This window comes from Rattus rattus, chromosome 14, assembly GCF_011064425.1.
Source record: "Rattus rattus isolate New Zealand chromosome 14, Rrattus_CSIRO_v1, whole genome shotgun sequence".
In the NCBI taxonomy this organism is placed as follows: Eukaryota; Metazoa; Chordata; class Mammalia; order Rodentia; family Muridae; genus Rattus; species Rattus rattus.
In genome coordinates, this window is record NC_046167.1 from 4853841 (window position 1) to 4867385 (window position 13545).

The following is a 13545-nucleotide window of genomic DNA, read 5'->3' on the forward strand; positions in this document are numbered from 1 at the left end:
CTGGGTTATGATCCAATGTAAGCTCATCTAACCGCTCCTTTTGCTTCTGCATTTATTCTTATCGGTGGATTGGATGAATGAGCGAGCATCTGGAATATATACTATATATGTGGTAGCATGTAGAAATGGTATATATACTATACATGTGGTAGCATGTAGAAACTGTATATATACTGTGTATATGGTACTATGTAGAAACTGTATATATACTATATGTGGTACTATGTAGAAACTGTATATATACTATATACATGGGACTATGTAGAAACTGTATATATACTATATACATGGGACTATGTAGAAACTGTATATATACTATATACATGATACTATGTAGAAACTGTATATATACTATATACATGGTAGCATGTAGAAACTGTATATATACTATATACATGGTAGCATGTAGAAACTGTATATATTCTATATATGGGATACTATATAGAAATGAGATAGAAAGATAAATGGCAAAAAACAAACGAACAAACCTTTCAAAGCAAACTTATAGATGGCCTCACAGGCTTTAGCTAAGATGTCTTCCTCCGGAGATTTGAGCATCAGCACCACAGTGGCTGCCTTTTTGCTTTCAATTGTGAGTGGGTCAAACTGAAATATAAAAACAGGAAAGTCATCAGGTTCACCTAAATGCCACATCAAAATGAACACTGGCTTAAAATTTAAGGAGGCCACAATCTTGCAAAAGGCTGTGGTCGCTGCCCAGTAGGTGCACTGCAAAGTTCCTGTTTGAAAAAGAAATCACCGGGGATGGAGAGATGGCTCAGTGGTTAAGGCCCTGGCTGCTCTTCCAGAGGACCTGGGCTCAGTTTCCAGCGCCCTCACAGTGGCTCACAACTTCTGTAGCTCCAGTTTTCAGGGCATCCGACGTTTTCTTCTGGCCTCTGGGGACGCTGCGTGTTTGTGGTGCAGACGGACATGTAGGTAAAACACCTATACACATGAAGTAAATCCGAAGAAAAGGTCTTAAAATCCACTGACAGAGGAACAACTTTCAGCGCTGACAGCCCTCTGATTCTCAGAGAACAGTGGAAGGGGAACAAAGGTTTTTATTTACAGATCCAGTTTCTCGATTTGTCTCAGACAAGTTGTGGAAGCCTCCAGAATGCCAATTTCTTGTTCTGTGTCTAGCGAAGAGTACAGATCTGAAATGGTCAAGCAGGGGTAATGGTGAAGCACTTTGTAGCAGAATTTTCCCCCTCATTGATTAAAAAATGAAGACAAGAAGCCAATCACTGGGCGAGAAGGAGGCAGGCCTTCCAGGTCTGGGAGAAGAAGAGGGGAGCCAGGAGAAAGGAAGGTCTTTTTGGACAGGGAGCAAGGCAGACATGATGTAGGTCGGGGGCGGTTAGCTCCAGTGGCAGGATTCACCGAGATCCGCCACCAGATTTCTAACATAGAACAGTTGGTGAATTTAGGATTCTAGATTCTGAGCCCAGTGATTGTTATCTGTTGGTTCTAAACTAAGATTGGTGTTTTCCATCTCGGGGTGACTCAGCTGAGTTCCAGGGGAGGTAACCTCGGCAGAGCATGGGTGTGTGAGAGTGTGTCTCAGCTAGCCACAGAGATTTGGGAGTGCTGAACATGTTTGTCAGCAGCCAGTGGTGGGGAGAAAAGAGTAATTTTGGAGCTCTGGAGAGACAGAGCTGGCTTTGGTGGGACAGGCTTTGGCAAGAGGGAATGTGTGCCAGGTTGGGAACAGACCAAGACCACTGGCTGGTGCCCCCCGGCGACGGAGTGCATTGTGTAATATTACAAGTCACAGCTCTTAGCCCAGTATCTAGCACATCCCGATGCTCACTAAAATAAATATATTATTGTCATTCTAAGTCAACACACAAGAATTTGGGCACATCTGGTGCCCTGTCCCAACAGTGAATATCTCCATTCCAATGACTGGGCTCTTATGGGACAGTCGGAATTACGTATGCAAAACGAGAACAAAGATGAGAGAACAGAAAAGTGAATATAACAAGTACAGCCTTGAGTAGGTTCCAGAAAAGGACAATAGTGGCATAGCATGGAGGAAATGTGCAGGACTCTGAGGCCTGCGTCATGCTGAGTCTGGGCAAATTTTTTTTGTAGCTAAAACAAGATAGACCAAACTCACAGCACCAGGGCTTTCTGAGGGCAGGAGCAAACACATCACTGTTCCCTTTCATTTCCAGAGACAAGTGAAGGCAGGAGTTCTTGTTCATGATAAAGGCAAATGGATTTCCGGGAGTTATCTGGTTCTTTGGGTTGACACTCCCTATAGTACATCTCGTTATGGTTGGGAATAGAGGATGACATCACTGAGTGAAACTAGAAGGCTAGAAAAGAGAGAGGAAGGTGGACGACAGATGTAGTCAATCGCCTAGAAGGATGTAGCTGGAATTAAAAAGAAAAAAATCCCAGAGAGGAGAAAGGTCTGTTGAATTTTTGAAAAATATCATATTCTTAATTGTCTGTGTATGTGCACACTCACATGGGTGTGCACATACATGCACATGTGCACAGGTGCACATGCACATACATGGGAGGTCAAAGGACAACTCACAGGAGTGGGCTTTCTTCTTCTGTCTTGTGGGTCCTGGGTGCTTGGTGGCATGCACTTTTACCTTTTTTATAGGACAGTAGTGTCTCAACCTTGGTCCAGAGCTTCTGGATCTGAACACCCATGTAAAAAAGATTAGTACAGAAGTGACTGAGTGTAATGGCCAGGTCTGGGGAGGCAGTCACAGGAGGACCCCTGGGGACTTCTTGCCAAATCAACGCCCTACAGGCTCAGTGACAGACCCATCTCAAAGATAAAGGTGAAGGGTGGTTGGGAAAACACCTGGTGTTGCCTTCTGACCGCCAAATGCATGAACAGCACATATTCAGCCAGCAGGACACACACACACACACACACACACACGCACACACACGCACGCACACACACACGAACACACAAACTTATGACTTGATCGCAAGTGTGTGTTTAACATCACAAGAAAATGCCATGTTTTCCCAAAGTAGTTCTACTGTATGCAGCACAGTGTGTCTGCTTTGTTGGGCTTTTCTTAATTCGTCTCTGCAATGCTTCTTAGGCTATTGATTTTTGGTAAAATTATGTTTATGTATTTTCTCTTTATGCAGTGGGATAACCTCTTTTCTTCATATTTGTAAAATTTTGTGTTAAGTGAATAGCATTGAACACCATTCTCTTTAAAAATGAATTTTTTTATAATTATGAAAGCTCCATGTTCTCCCTTGATAAAAGTGTTTGTCGTATAACTATATTTGTTCGGTGCCTAGGCTCTTTCTTACAATTACTGTTTGCACGATACGTATGTCTGTCTCTACTCTTTACCTGTGTTATCCTTAAAGGTTTCTTGAGTCGTTTCCTTAGATTTGACCTTCTCTATTAATAAATCTAGTACAATTATTGATATGGTTGAGATTTATTGACCATCTTGCTATCTGTCTCTATTCTCCCTACTCTGTTCTTTTCCCTCCTTTTTTGGTAACTGATTTTTTTTTAACTTCCTATTTTATTTCCTCTAATGGCTTATTGATTTTTTTCCTGATATGAGTCACATAGACCTCTTTTATATTTTGCATCTTTAATTAGTTTTATTGGCTACATTAACATCATGAAAACTATATAGTTGATTGCATAGATTTTTTCCCCCTTGGTTATTGGGATGGAGGGCCTTAAAGAATATTGGATTTTGCTCTGTCAAGTGCTTATCCCCCATCTGAATCAACTTTGTCAACTTCAAGCCCCGTTCTAAACCTTGCTAAGACAAACCCAGTAGCACCTTTACCACAGGGAAAAGCTAGGCATACTAGAAAGGCACACACTTCTGGAAGTTCTACCTAATATTGTCCCAGAAATTCAATAAAACTCTCCTCTCATGATCATGACTCCCAAACTTGTGTGGGCTTCAAAAGCCAATCCATCCGTAGCTTTTTCATAGTTGGCCTATGCTGTCTGTGGTATAGGATTCCACCTCAGACAGCTGAGAACGTAGTCTCCAGGGACCACTAACTAGACTTCTCTGCCATTGGCCCTTCTCTGAGCTATAGCTGCCAATGAGAAGCTTCCAACCAAATCTCTCTTCTTTTGAAACAAAAGCCAGGCTTTCTCTGTATCCTGGTCACCCTCTGTGCTTCATTCTCTTTTGTAGCAACGCCATGATGAAATGTTACCTTCCCCTCCTTTTCTACTGGCTGCACATATCCAAGCTCAACCCTCAGGTAACCACTTCTAAGGCTACCACAGTGACCACCACACCACCTGCCATCCACCATTTCTTGATCATTTTATTTCACTTCTCAATTTAATAATGTCAAAGCTATGGGACTCCATGTTTTTGGGGCCTCCTGAGTTCAGTCTGCGGAGTTAAGGTGACTTATCTGGGCCCTGTCTTCTGAAATAAGGAAACCTAATCCCTCAACGGGCTTCAGGAGGTGCCTTCTGCTACTGAAACCACAGGAAAAGGGATCCTGAGTGTCTGTCCCACCTTTCCAAGGCTGCCTTACTGCCTGTCATTGTCTGAGAATCACAGCTTTAGACATCCTGAGACTTCAAGAAGTCATAATATTCCAGCTGCTTAATTCTTCCTACCATTCTACACGTAGAACGAACTTAACCCCTACTTCAGTACTTTAATTTCCTAGTACAAGTCTTCCTCTTCTCTCTTTCTCTTCCCTCCCCCTCCCCTTCCTCCTCCCCCCTTCTATCTGGGAGGTATGTATTCATTAGCATGGGTACACCTGGAGTCCAAGGGTTGACATTAAATATCTTTCACTAATCATTATTGATCATTTCCACCTTTGTTCCCTCTTTTTTCCCCTCTCTTATTTTTTTGAAGTAGGTCTCTTCTTATGCCTGAAGTTCACCTGTTGGCCTAGACTGGCCAGCCATTGATCTACCTGTCTCCCCGTCCCACAGTGTCTGCCTCCAACCCAGTACTGGAGTTATATATGAGAGTTGCCATGTCCAACGCTTATGTGGGTTCTGAGACTCTGAACTCAGGTCCTCATGCTTGTGAGCCATCGAATACTTAGTCATCTGTCATCTCTCCAGTCCCCCCCCCTTTTTTTGAATATTAGATTCCACAGTGTTGTCCAGATTGGCCTTGAACTCCCAAACTCAAGCAACCCTTCTGCTTCGGTTGCTGAAGTAGCTAAGTCAGACTGCACGGCACTAAATCTAAATTAGTAATTGAGTATTTTAAAGCTCGTCTTGTAAACGCGTGACTAACTTGTGAGAACGTTACGGTAACTGCGGTCTTCGAAGAGGTAGACTACATGAAGATCGGCTGGAACCAGAGTGATAAATAAACACGATTTACTCTCTCCTGGAGGTTTAGTCAACATTCTGATATGGGACTGTGCCTTCCAGTCATCATTAGGAACCAGGCAGTATAGATTATGGGAAGCATAAAGGGAGATGGAGCCGTAAGAGCTACACTGGCAAGAGCAGTTCTGCTGTAGACACGCCAGTGTTTGGCAGACAGCAGAGGCACTTGGCGGGGCATTTGTTTCTCCTGCAGGGCCTACAGCATTATAGCAATTTTTTTATTTAAAAAGGTGCTGAGAATAAAGCGGTGGCTGTAACAGAATGCCACACTACTAAATAAATAATGCCGAGTTGTAATCACGCGGCCCATCTGCTTCCCCACGAGGACGTCAGTCAGCGGCAAGCTTGTTGTAAAATCACAATGTCACGCTCTGTGCAAAATGAACGGTGCGCCAAGACTGCAGACAGAACGAAAGCAAGGAGAAGCATCCTGGCTGAGATCTGCTTTGAAAGACCAGTCTGCTGAGAGACCAGAGGCTTACAGAGACAGTCTCCAATCTCTGTGAAGGAAACACGACCACGAGAAACCACCGTCTGGCAGAACCTCAGAGATTGCAATGTTCCTGCGTCTGCCTTTCCTACACGGTGCGCGCGCCGCCAAGCTTGCTTCCTTGGCTTTAGGGTCTCACTGTGGAGCGCAGGTTAGCCTTAAAGTAATGAGCCGCTTCCCTCAGGCTCTGGAGTGCTGACGTCGTAGGAATCCACCATTCCTGATTCACATGTGGCTCTGGGCGTACTTGGAGTGGAGCCTTGCACCCGGTGCTGTTCTAGGCACCTGAAGCTGTCTAATGCTCACTGTTGAGAATGGGAATTGCCCCGAGGTGGGTAATCACATCCTCCCAGTGCCGCATTGATGTCTGGGATGTACCCAATGCACAAATGCGCATAAGTGGATGCTGCAGTGGGAATTCAAACCCAGGCAATGTGGTTTCACAGCCTATATATAGCCTCGGTCAAGCATATATGCTTTATACTTAGAGAGCACTTCCTGTTAGGTATTCATTCACCCAATCATTTCACAGGGACTCAGCATGTGAAATGTGGTACTTCCTTAAAGTACCACAATCAGCCATTTAGCCACATTTGAGGAAGAAGACAGTTGGATTGGTCATTCAAGACAACTTTCTCCGATGCTGTCTCCTTCATGAGAAAAGAATGTAGATCTACAGACTATGTCTGCATATATCAATATATCCCGGACCAAGGAGAAGATAGGAAAATGGGGAGATTCTATTTTAACCATATCAATACTCCTGCTGCCTCTATTAACCAACTTTAATTAATAGATCAACGGTGAAGGAAACAAAAGTCCTTGCTGGCTGTTTCTAAGGAATATACGCCAAGCAAATTACCATTAGAAACTGAGAGAAGTTTGACTCCATTATCTGTCTCTCTTTGACACTTGGTTATCGCTTGCAATTTATAGAACAAACTTTAAAAGGATTTTTATTGCATTTGATTATTGTATGTTTCGGGGGTTCATGACACAATGTGTATATGTAGGTTAGAGGGTGATTTGCAGGAGTCAGTAAATAATATCTGCTCTCTCCTTTCACAGTGTGATTCTTTGTATCAACCATGACCCTGAGAGTTGGAGGCAAGCGTCTTTACCTGTTGAGCTATCTCACTGGCCCCCTAACAAACGTTTTACAGGCTTTGAAGAGGTAGACCATAAAATTAGCCCAAAGTTAGGATACTTGAATTGCGATAAACCTTTTGAAGTTCTAGAAGTTATCAGGTAAGACAAGGAAGATGGCTCAGTGCTACACGGAGAGTCCTTATTTCTGTGGTAGAGGAGCTGAGCTCAGTTCCCAGCAATCACATCAGGTAGCTCTCAACTGCCTGTAATGCAGTTCTAGGGGAGTCCAACATGCTGTGGTGGCCTTACAAGTTCCTGCATGTGCATGATGCAGAAGCTCACACACATAAATAAACATCATAAACCTTTTAAGGAGGAGGACTGGGATAGTTTTGTTGACATGAAATCCCTGGGGAAACGGTAATAGATGAGGACCATTGGTGACTATCTTAGGTGTCTTCAGTGGACTCTAAGCTTAATGTGAACTGAGACAGGAAGACCTACATGCATTTGATTTTAGAACCCTCGGGCTGCCTTTCTTAAGTCCTCCATGTATCTACAATTGGAGCACAGAGCACAGTGTCAGGCAGGCCTTGTAACCTTGTAGGACACTTATTAGACAGACCCTTTATTAACATTGTAGGAAGTGTGCCAAACAGCTCTCTTGATTGCTAGTCCTTTTGTTCTAATTTTAATTATGTCTGTTACTAAGTATTGTGTCCCTCAATTCCCTTAAAGGCACCAGCAGTGATATATGGGGGTAAGAAGAACCTTATGATCTAACGAGTTAAGAGGATCTGACACATGCTAGAAGTATGTCCAGAGAAAACAGCCTGAATGAGAAAAATGAGGGAACTCTGTCACAAACGCACACTGACCGCCTCTGCAAAGGTTTCCTGGATTAAGGCAGACAAAAACTTCTATAGCTTTTGCCATAACTGTATCATAAAGTATCAAATACCTTAGTAGTCACCTGTGTGTATGGGGGATGGTGGAGAGGAAAGCCCTGGCACTAACATATTATTTGATGAATTATATGTCAAACACTGAGAACTTCATGTAATTTATTTTGGCTTAGTGATATTCCAAATGAGTTGGAGGGTACTATTTCCTTTTTAAAGATAAAGAAAACTGAAATAGTTTGGCTAAATTTGTCAACTTGGTCAAAGTGATTCACACAGTCCATGAGGAACCGAACTGAGACAAAGCTTCTGACCTTGACTGTAACACTCTGATCCGGAGGGTAACTTTCTGCACACTTTCCATTTTCTGCAAACTTGGAAAACCCTCATTTCCATATGCATTGTTTGATGACAAATTCACCAAATGTGTGTTTTGAAATAAGACTCCAAAGTCAAATTCATCAACAATCGCTTTCCCCTGAAACACAGTCTTTGAGTATTGATTCAAGTCAACTGATAAACCATGCATTTAGGAGAAAAGGGCATTCTGTAAGAGGCTCTGTTTATGCTTATTAGTATTTGAAAGAGAAGGAGTTGGTGACCCCAGACTACTTTCCAGTTGGAAAATACAATGCAAGCCATCTCATGTCCAAAACTATCAGCAAACACCATACACGATTTGTGGGAGATGTAGCATGACTTATTATTTTTGAAAATTCCCTTGGATGATTCATATCAACTAGAGGCCAGCGAATAGAAACTTGCAGTATTTAAAAGAACACAATGAAACTATGTATCCAGTAACCAGACTGTAAACACGCTATCTACACACTAGAAGAGCTGATAATCGCTGTCTAATTGTGCTAATTATGTAATGACAATGGTGTAAATGTTTGTTTATCTACTGTTAGGTTTCTCTGACTAATAACGTTAGTCAGACTTTGGACGTCTGCCACCATGCATTCATGTATACCATGGGACATGCCAAACTGTTGGAACAATTTATTTTTAAAACTGGTGGTTAAATTGTTGCTGATATTTGCACCAGAAACTTACCACATCCTTCGGGGGAGGTTCAACTTCCTTCTTTATTTTTTTACCCATCCTGGAAAAAAAAAGATGCAAAAAATAAGATTTGTACATCATAAATTGGTACGTCTCCCATGATCTCAGTTAACCGTGTTCTTGGGAGGAGCGTCATTTCTTCTTCACATTTTACCAACTAAAGTATGCAATTGGCGTAGGAATTATAGCATAGGTGCAAACTGTCTTATGTACGTCCCATTTGGAAGCTTCGATTTTCATGGAACTTATTGGTAGGATTGTTGAACACTGGTGTTAGAGAGGAGATTATATTTGTGACCTAACTTCTGATTAAAGGAGAAAAATGACAGGACGCTGACTTACAACCTGTGTGGTTGTTTGTTTGTTTTATGCAACTGTGTTACACACTCGCCAGTATCCAGCCCGTGATGTGAATTCAGTATTAAAGCATTAATTCTATTTTCCCGTAAGTAATGCTTTGGTGAAAAGAAGAGGAGGTTATCAGAATCCCACGAGAAACCTTTGGATGGACAATGTCCCAGGATAGGGCCCTTCAGTGTCAGGAATAGTTCAAACTGCTTGTCAGAAGTCAGAAGCAGCACCTGGCTTTACAGACACTGGGCAAAATGTGTTTACACAGTAAAAGACCCCATGATCACAGTAACTCAAAGGCTTTTGGAAGGTATCGATTCCACGCAACTGACTTCAAGCCTTTGAATGATAAGGTCGGTGAGGAACTCGGCAGGCTTATTCTATACCAGGCTACCTCATGCCTTATCCAGTACACCAAAATATTTTTTAAAAAAATAGCCTCCATTAAATGTAATTTTGCATAAATTTTATGTGTATGGATGTTTTTCTTTCATATATGTGCACTATGTGCATTCCGGGTGTCTGAGGAGGCCAGAAGAGGGTGTTAGACCCCCTGAAAATGAAGTTACAGACTTGTGAGCCTGAACGTGGGTGATGGGAACCAAACACAGTCCTCTGCAAGAACAGCAAATGTTCTTAACCACTGAGCCATCTCCCTCGTTTCCAAGTTTTCATCAGGATTGCTTTTGAAATCACCGGGCAACTAGTAGTTTGGATACGTCTTACAAAATGAGAAAACTACCTTAAAATGTGTGGAAATGTAATATCAGTAAAATATTAAAATACCGATTTTCAATTTTCTTTTTATATATTAGCGCCAACATTTTTCTCTCAAATATTCATGCAGGCTTGAAAAGTACACAGGTGCCTGGTTTTGAGCCTGTTTCATTCAGAGACACACAGAAACTATTCCAGAACAAGGAGACGCTATCACAGGCACGGGGGTACATTCATAGGTCAAAATAAGTTCATAAGCTACTCTGAGCTAGACCAGCAATTGATTTATAGCAACTCCTCCTGAAGAACATTCAGGAGACACAGTTATGCCCACACAGAGCTGTGCGAGGCTATCTTTGACCAGTAGAATAACGAAGAGCCTAGAGGATAAAGACCTGAGGCTTTGCAGTCCTGGAAGGGGCCCTGAGCATTACCCTGAGGTTAGAGGTGGCTGGATTTTATCACTGTATTGGGTGTAGAACAGCTGTTCATGGGCCCAGAGGTCAACCTCGGGAATAGGTGGGAGCAATTTGCCATAGACACTTTTTTTTTCCTCCTAAAAACTAGGCATTTCATTGTAGAGAATTTGGAAAATAAAGAATAACACAAAGAACAAAAGGAATTTTACCTCAAGTGGGGGGGGTCTTTTGCTATTGTTTTTGTTTGGTTTGTTCTTGGTTTTGATTTAGCATCTTGACTGAATACTATTGCCTATTGTTAATTTCCTTACACAAGACCATTTTCCTAAGAAATTCTTAAAGGGCAAGTTCAAAGCATTTGTATCTCCATTTTATGGCCTCCCAGTGTCTCCAGTGGGTCAGCATGTCATTTAAATAATGCTTTCAAATCTATTGCTTATCTAGCCTCCATTTTCAATTGTCTGGACTTAAGGCTGCAACGAACATCTTTGGAGATACAAATATATATGTATATGTGTGGTGTGGTGGTGGTGGTAGTAGTGTGTGTGTGTGTGTGTGTGTGTGTGTGTGTGTGTGTGTGTGTGTGTGTGTAATTCACCCACCTCCCATTTCTTAGGAAACAGCTGGAAGACAGCGTGGTGAAGAGCTATCAGGATCACTGTGCTGATTATGTCAATGGATTTTACTTAAATTCACACTTTTCATGGCCACATCACCGCCCTATTTGTGATTTGTTTCCCCATTCTCTCCTGCCGCTCCCTCAGTCTCTGCGCTTCAGATGTTCACTAAGACAGAGGCTGGCTTTAAGCAGACCTAAAGCTTCAGAGGAGGGCCGAAGCGGGTAGGGTCCTACTTCAAGAGTCACTTAAGGTCAAATGACAGGATCTTAGCCCCTCGAGTCCCTCCTAGAGCTCCAGGTTTGCCCCGTTAAGTGCGCTTGTAACTGCGAGTGCTGTCTGGGACAGTTCGTTGGGTGCACTGTCCCTTTGTCCCAGCGGTTCCCACCCGTGCAGTTTGCCCTGTCCTCTAGTCCTTGGCCTCTCCAACCCTGGGGGCAGGTGTGCAGCCGTGCCTGCCCCTTACCTGTGCGGAGTCAAGTCCCTAAGCAGTGGCTCCTTACACGTGACAAACTGCACTGGCCTCTGAGGATCAGTGTTGATGCTTGTTGCTAGGCGACGCTGGGCTGCGCCTGCGTGCTCTGCCCCGAATTGGTTCTTAGTTCCAAGGCTCCCTTTGTCCAGCTTCAAGACGATCAATCCTGCAGGAGCCGTAACCGTGCCACCGCAAACCTAACAAGGCTCAAAATCTCCTCCTCTCCCTCCAGTTCTCATCTTCAGATATTCTTTCCAATGGCCCAAATAAAGACGATCCTGTTTGCTCTCTCGCCCTCTGCCCCCTAGCCACAGACTGCAAAGAAGCCATCGGTTAATTGGCTCCTTCCCTTACTAGTTCTTTCTCTTGTCCTTACTGCCACTACATTCCAGACCTTTTCAGCTAATGACTCTAGTTTTCCCTCCCAGTTTTTCCTTCACACCATAGATGGACTGCGCCCCAACCCCAGCCCCGGCTCCCTAGCCCCCGGAAATCATTGTTCTGGTTTTGGCCCTCCATTTCTCCACTGTCTACTGTTTTCTTAGGAAAAGACATAGTCCCCAAACTGGTTGCCTGTTTGATGCCATCCCCGCAGCCTTATTTCCGATCTCTGCTGCCCCCCACCCTCAGTTGCCCCATACTTATTCCTCTAGCTTCTCATTCCTTTCCTCATTTTCTTTCTCAGAAATGCTCTCCTAAGCACTCCTCATCTGCCAGGTCGACTCTTCTTCATTTCTACTTACTGACCTGGGCTGGTGCAGTCACCAGAAAGGATTCTTTAGCTGCCTTTAGGAGTCCATCTCCTCACCCCTTACACTCTGCGGACTCCGGCTCCCCCCTGCTCTCCTTGTTCTCCGCCCTCAGAGGGCTAGATGCATCTCACAGTTGCGACTTTTGCTATTTCTGACTCTCTTCCGGTCAGTTTAATCGCCTAACAGGAAGATTCTTTTCCTATTTAACAAATATCTCTGTTAAAGTATTTTTGGTCAAATATCTCACATGATTTCTATATTTTGCTCAAACTTTGACTAATACCTTAACTAGTATAATTCATTATCTTTCTTTCTTCCAGTCCCCTATATGTCTATAAATATAATGATTTCTCCTATGTCTCACAAGAAATAGAAACAAACCCAAAATTCCCCTTATGGTCTGGCAAAATGGCTCAACAGGCAGAGGTTTGCTTTGCAAGCCTGGAGACCTGCGTTTGTTCCTTGGAATCTAAATAAATATGGAGGAAAGGGACCAACTTCATAAAGTTTGTATCTGACCTCCATATGTATACTGGGGTGCACACATCACATCACACACACACACACACACACACACACACACAGAAGGAGGGAGGGAGGGAAGGAAAGAGGGAGGGCAAGGGAGAGGGAGCAAACAACTAATAAAAATTGGAAAGCTTCCTTCATCGTCATCGCCCAGTTTTCCATTACTATAGCAAAATACCTGAGGCAATAAACTTTTTTTTTTTTACCCAATTGGTAGGATATAATTGCCCACTTAAACATACAAAGCCCGGTACCATCCATCCCTTGAGAACATTAATAACAACCTGTAAATACACAGAGCAGAATCTTAACATCATCTGCCATCTTGTCCTGCTATGGCTTCTTCCCCCCTCTCTCTCCTGTCTTTCCCCTAGTCTCCTCCTCTTCCTTTAAACTTCTCTCCAGCCCATCCTTCCTTCTCCTCCAATGACAGGCCTCCTTCTATCCTGTACCTGCCCCTCACCTGTACTTTACAAATTCAATGGAGAAGTGGTTCTGGTGAAGTCACCTGAGTCCTGAGTATGTGACTAGGCAGCCGTCCTTGGGGCAGTGGAATTAGCATCAAAACACAGATAACTTCAGGACAAACCACAACATTTCCCCCCTTTTGTCCAGTTAAAAAGCCTTTTCACTTATATATTGAGTACAATTACCATTTTACAATTTATAAAGCATATGATATACTCAACACCCAGTCTATCACTATATTAGTAGACAGAACATTCCATTCCAGCTTAAGAAAGGCTTAAAATCTGTATTATATCTTGGCTAGCTTGTATACTACCTGATAACTCTC

At 43.1% G+C, this 13545-nt stretch overlaps 1 protein-coding gene across 4 annotated transcripts in view; it reads right to left on the minus strand.

Annotated features, from left to right (window-relative positions):
• Positions 1–11498, minus strand: part of Armc3 (armadillo repeat containing 3) — an 84540-nt gene extending 73042 nt beyond the window's left edge. For 3 of the 4 annotated variants that reach the window (XM_032884580.1, XM_032884578.1, XM_032884579.1), the window contains exons 1-2: positions 8885–8932; positions 489–606 (exon numbers count right to left, since the gene is read on the minus strand). In XM_032884580.1, the coding sequence (XP_032740471.1) occupies positions 489–606; positions 8885–8932 (166 nt within the window). Of the gene's footprint in view, positions 1–488; positions 607–8884; positions 8934–11463 lie in introns of those variants that run through there. The other variant, XM_032884577.1, reaches the window with a different exon arrangement.
• Positions 11499–13545: the final 2047 nt, after the last annotated feature.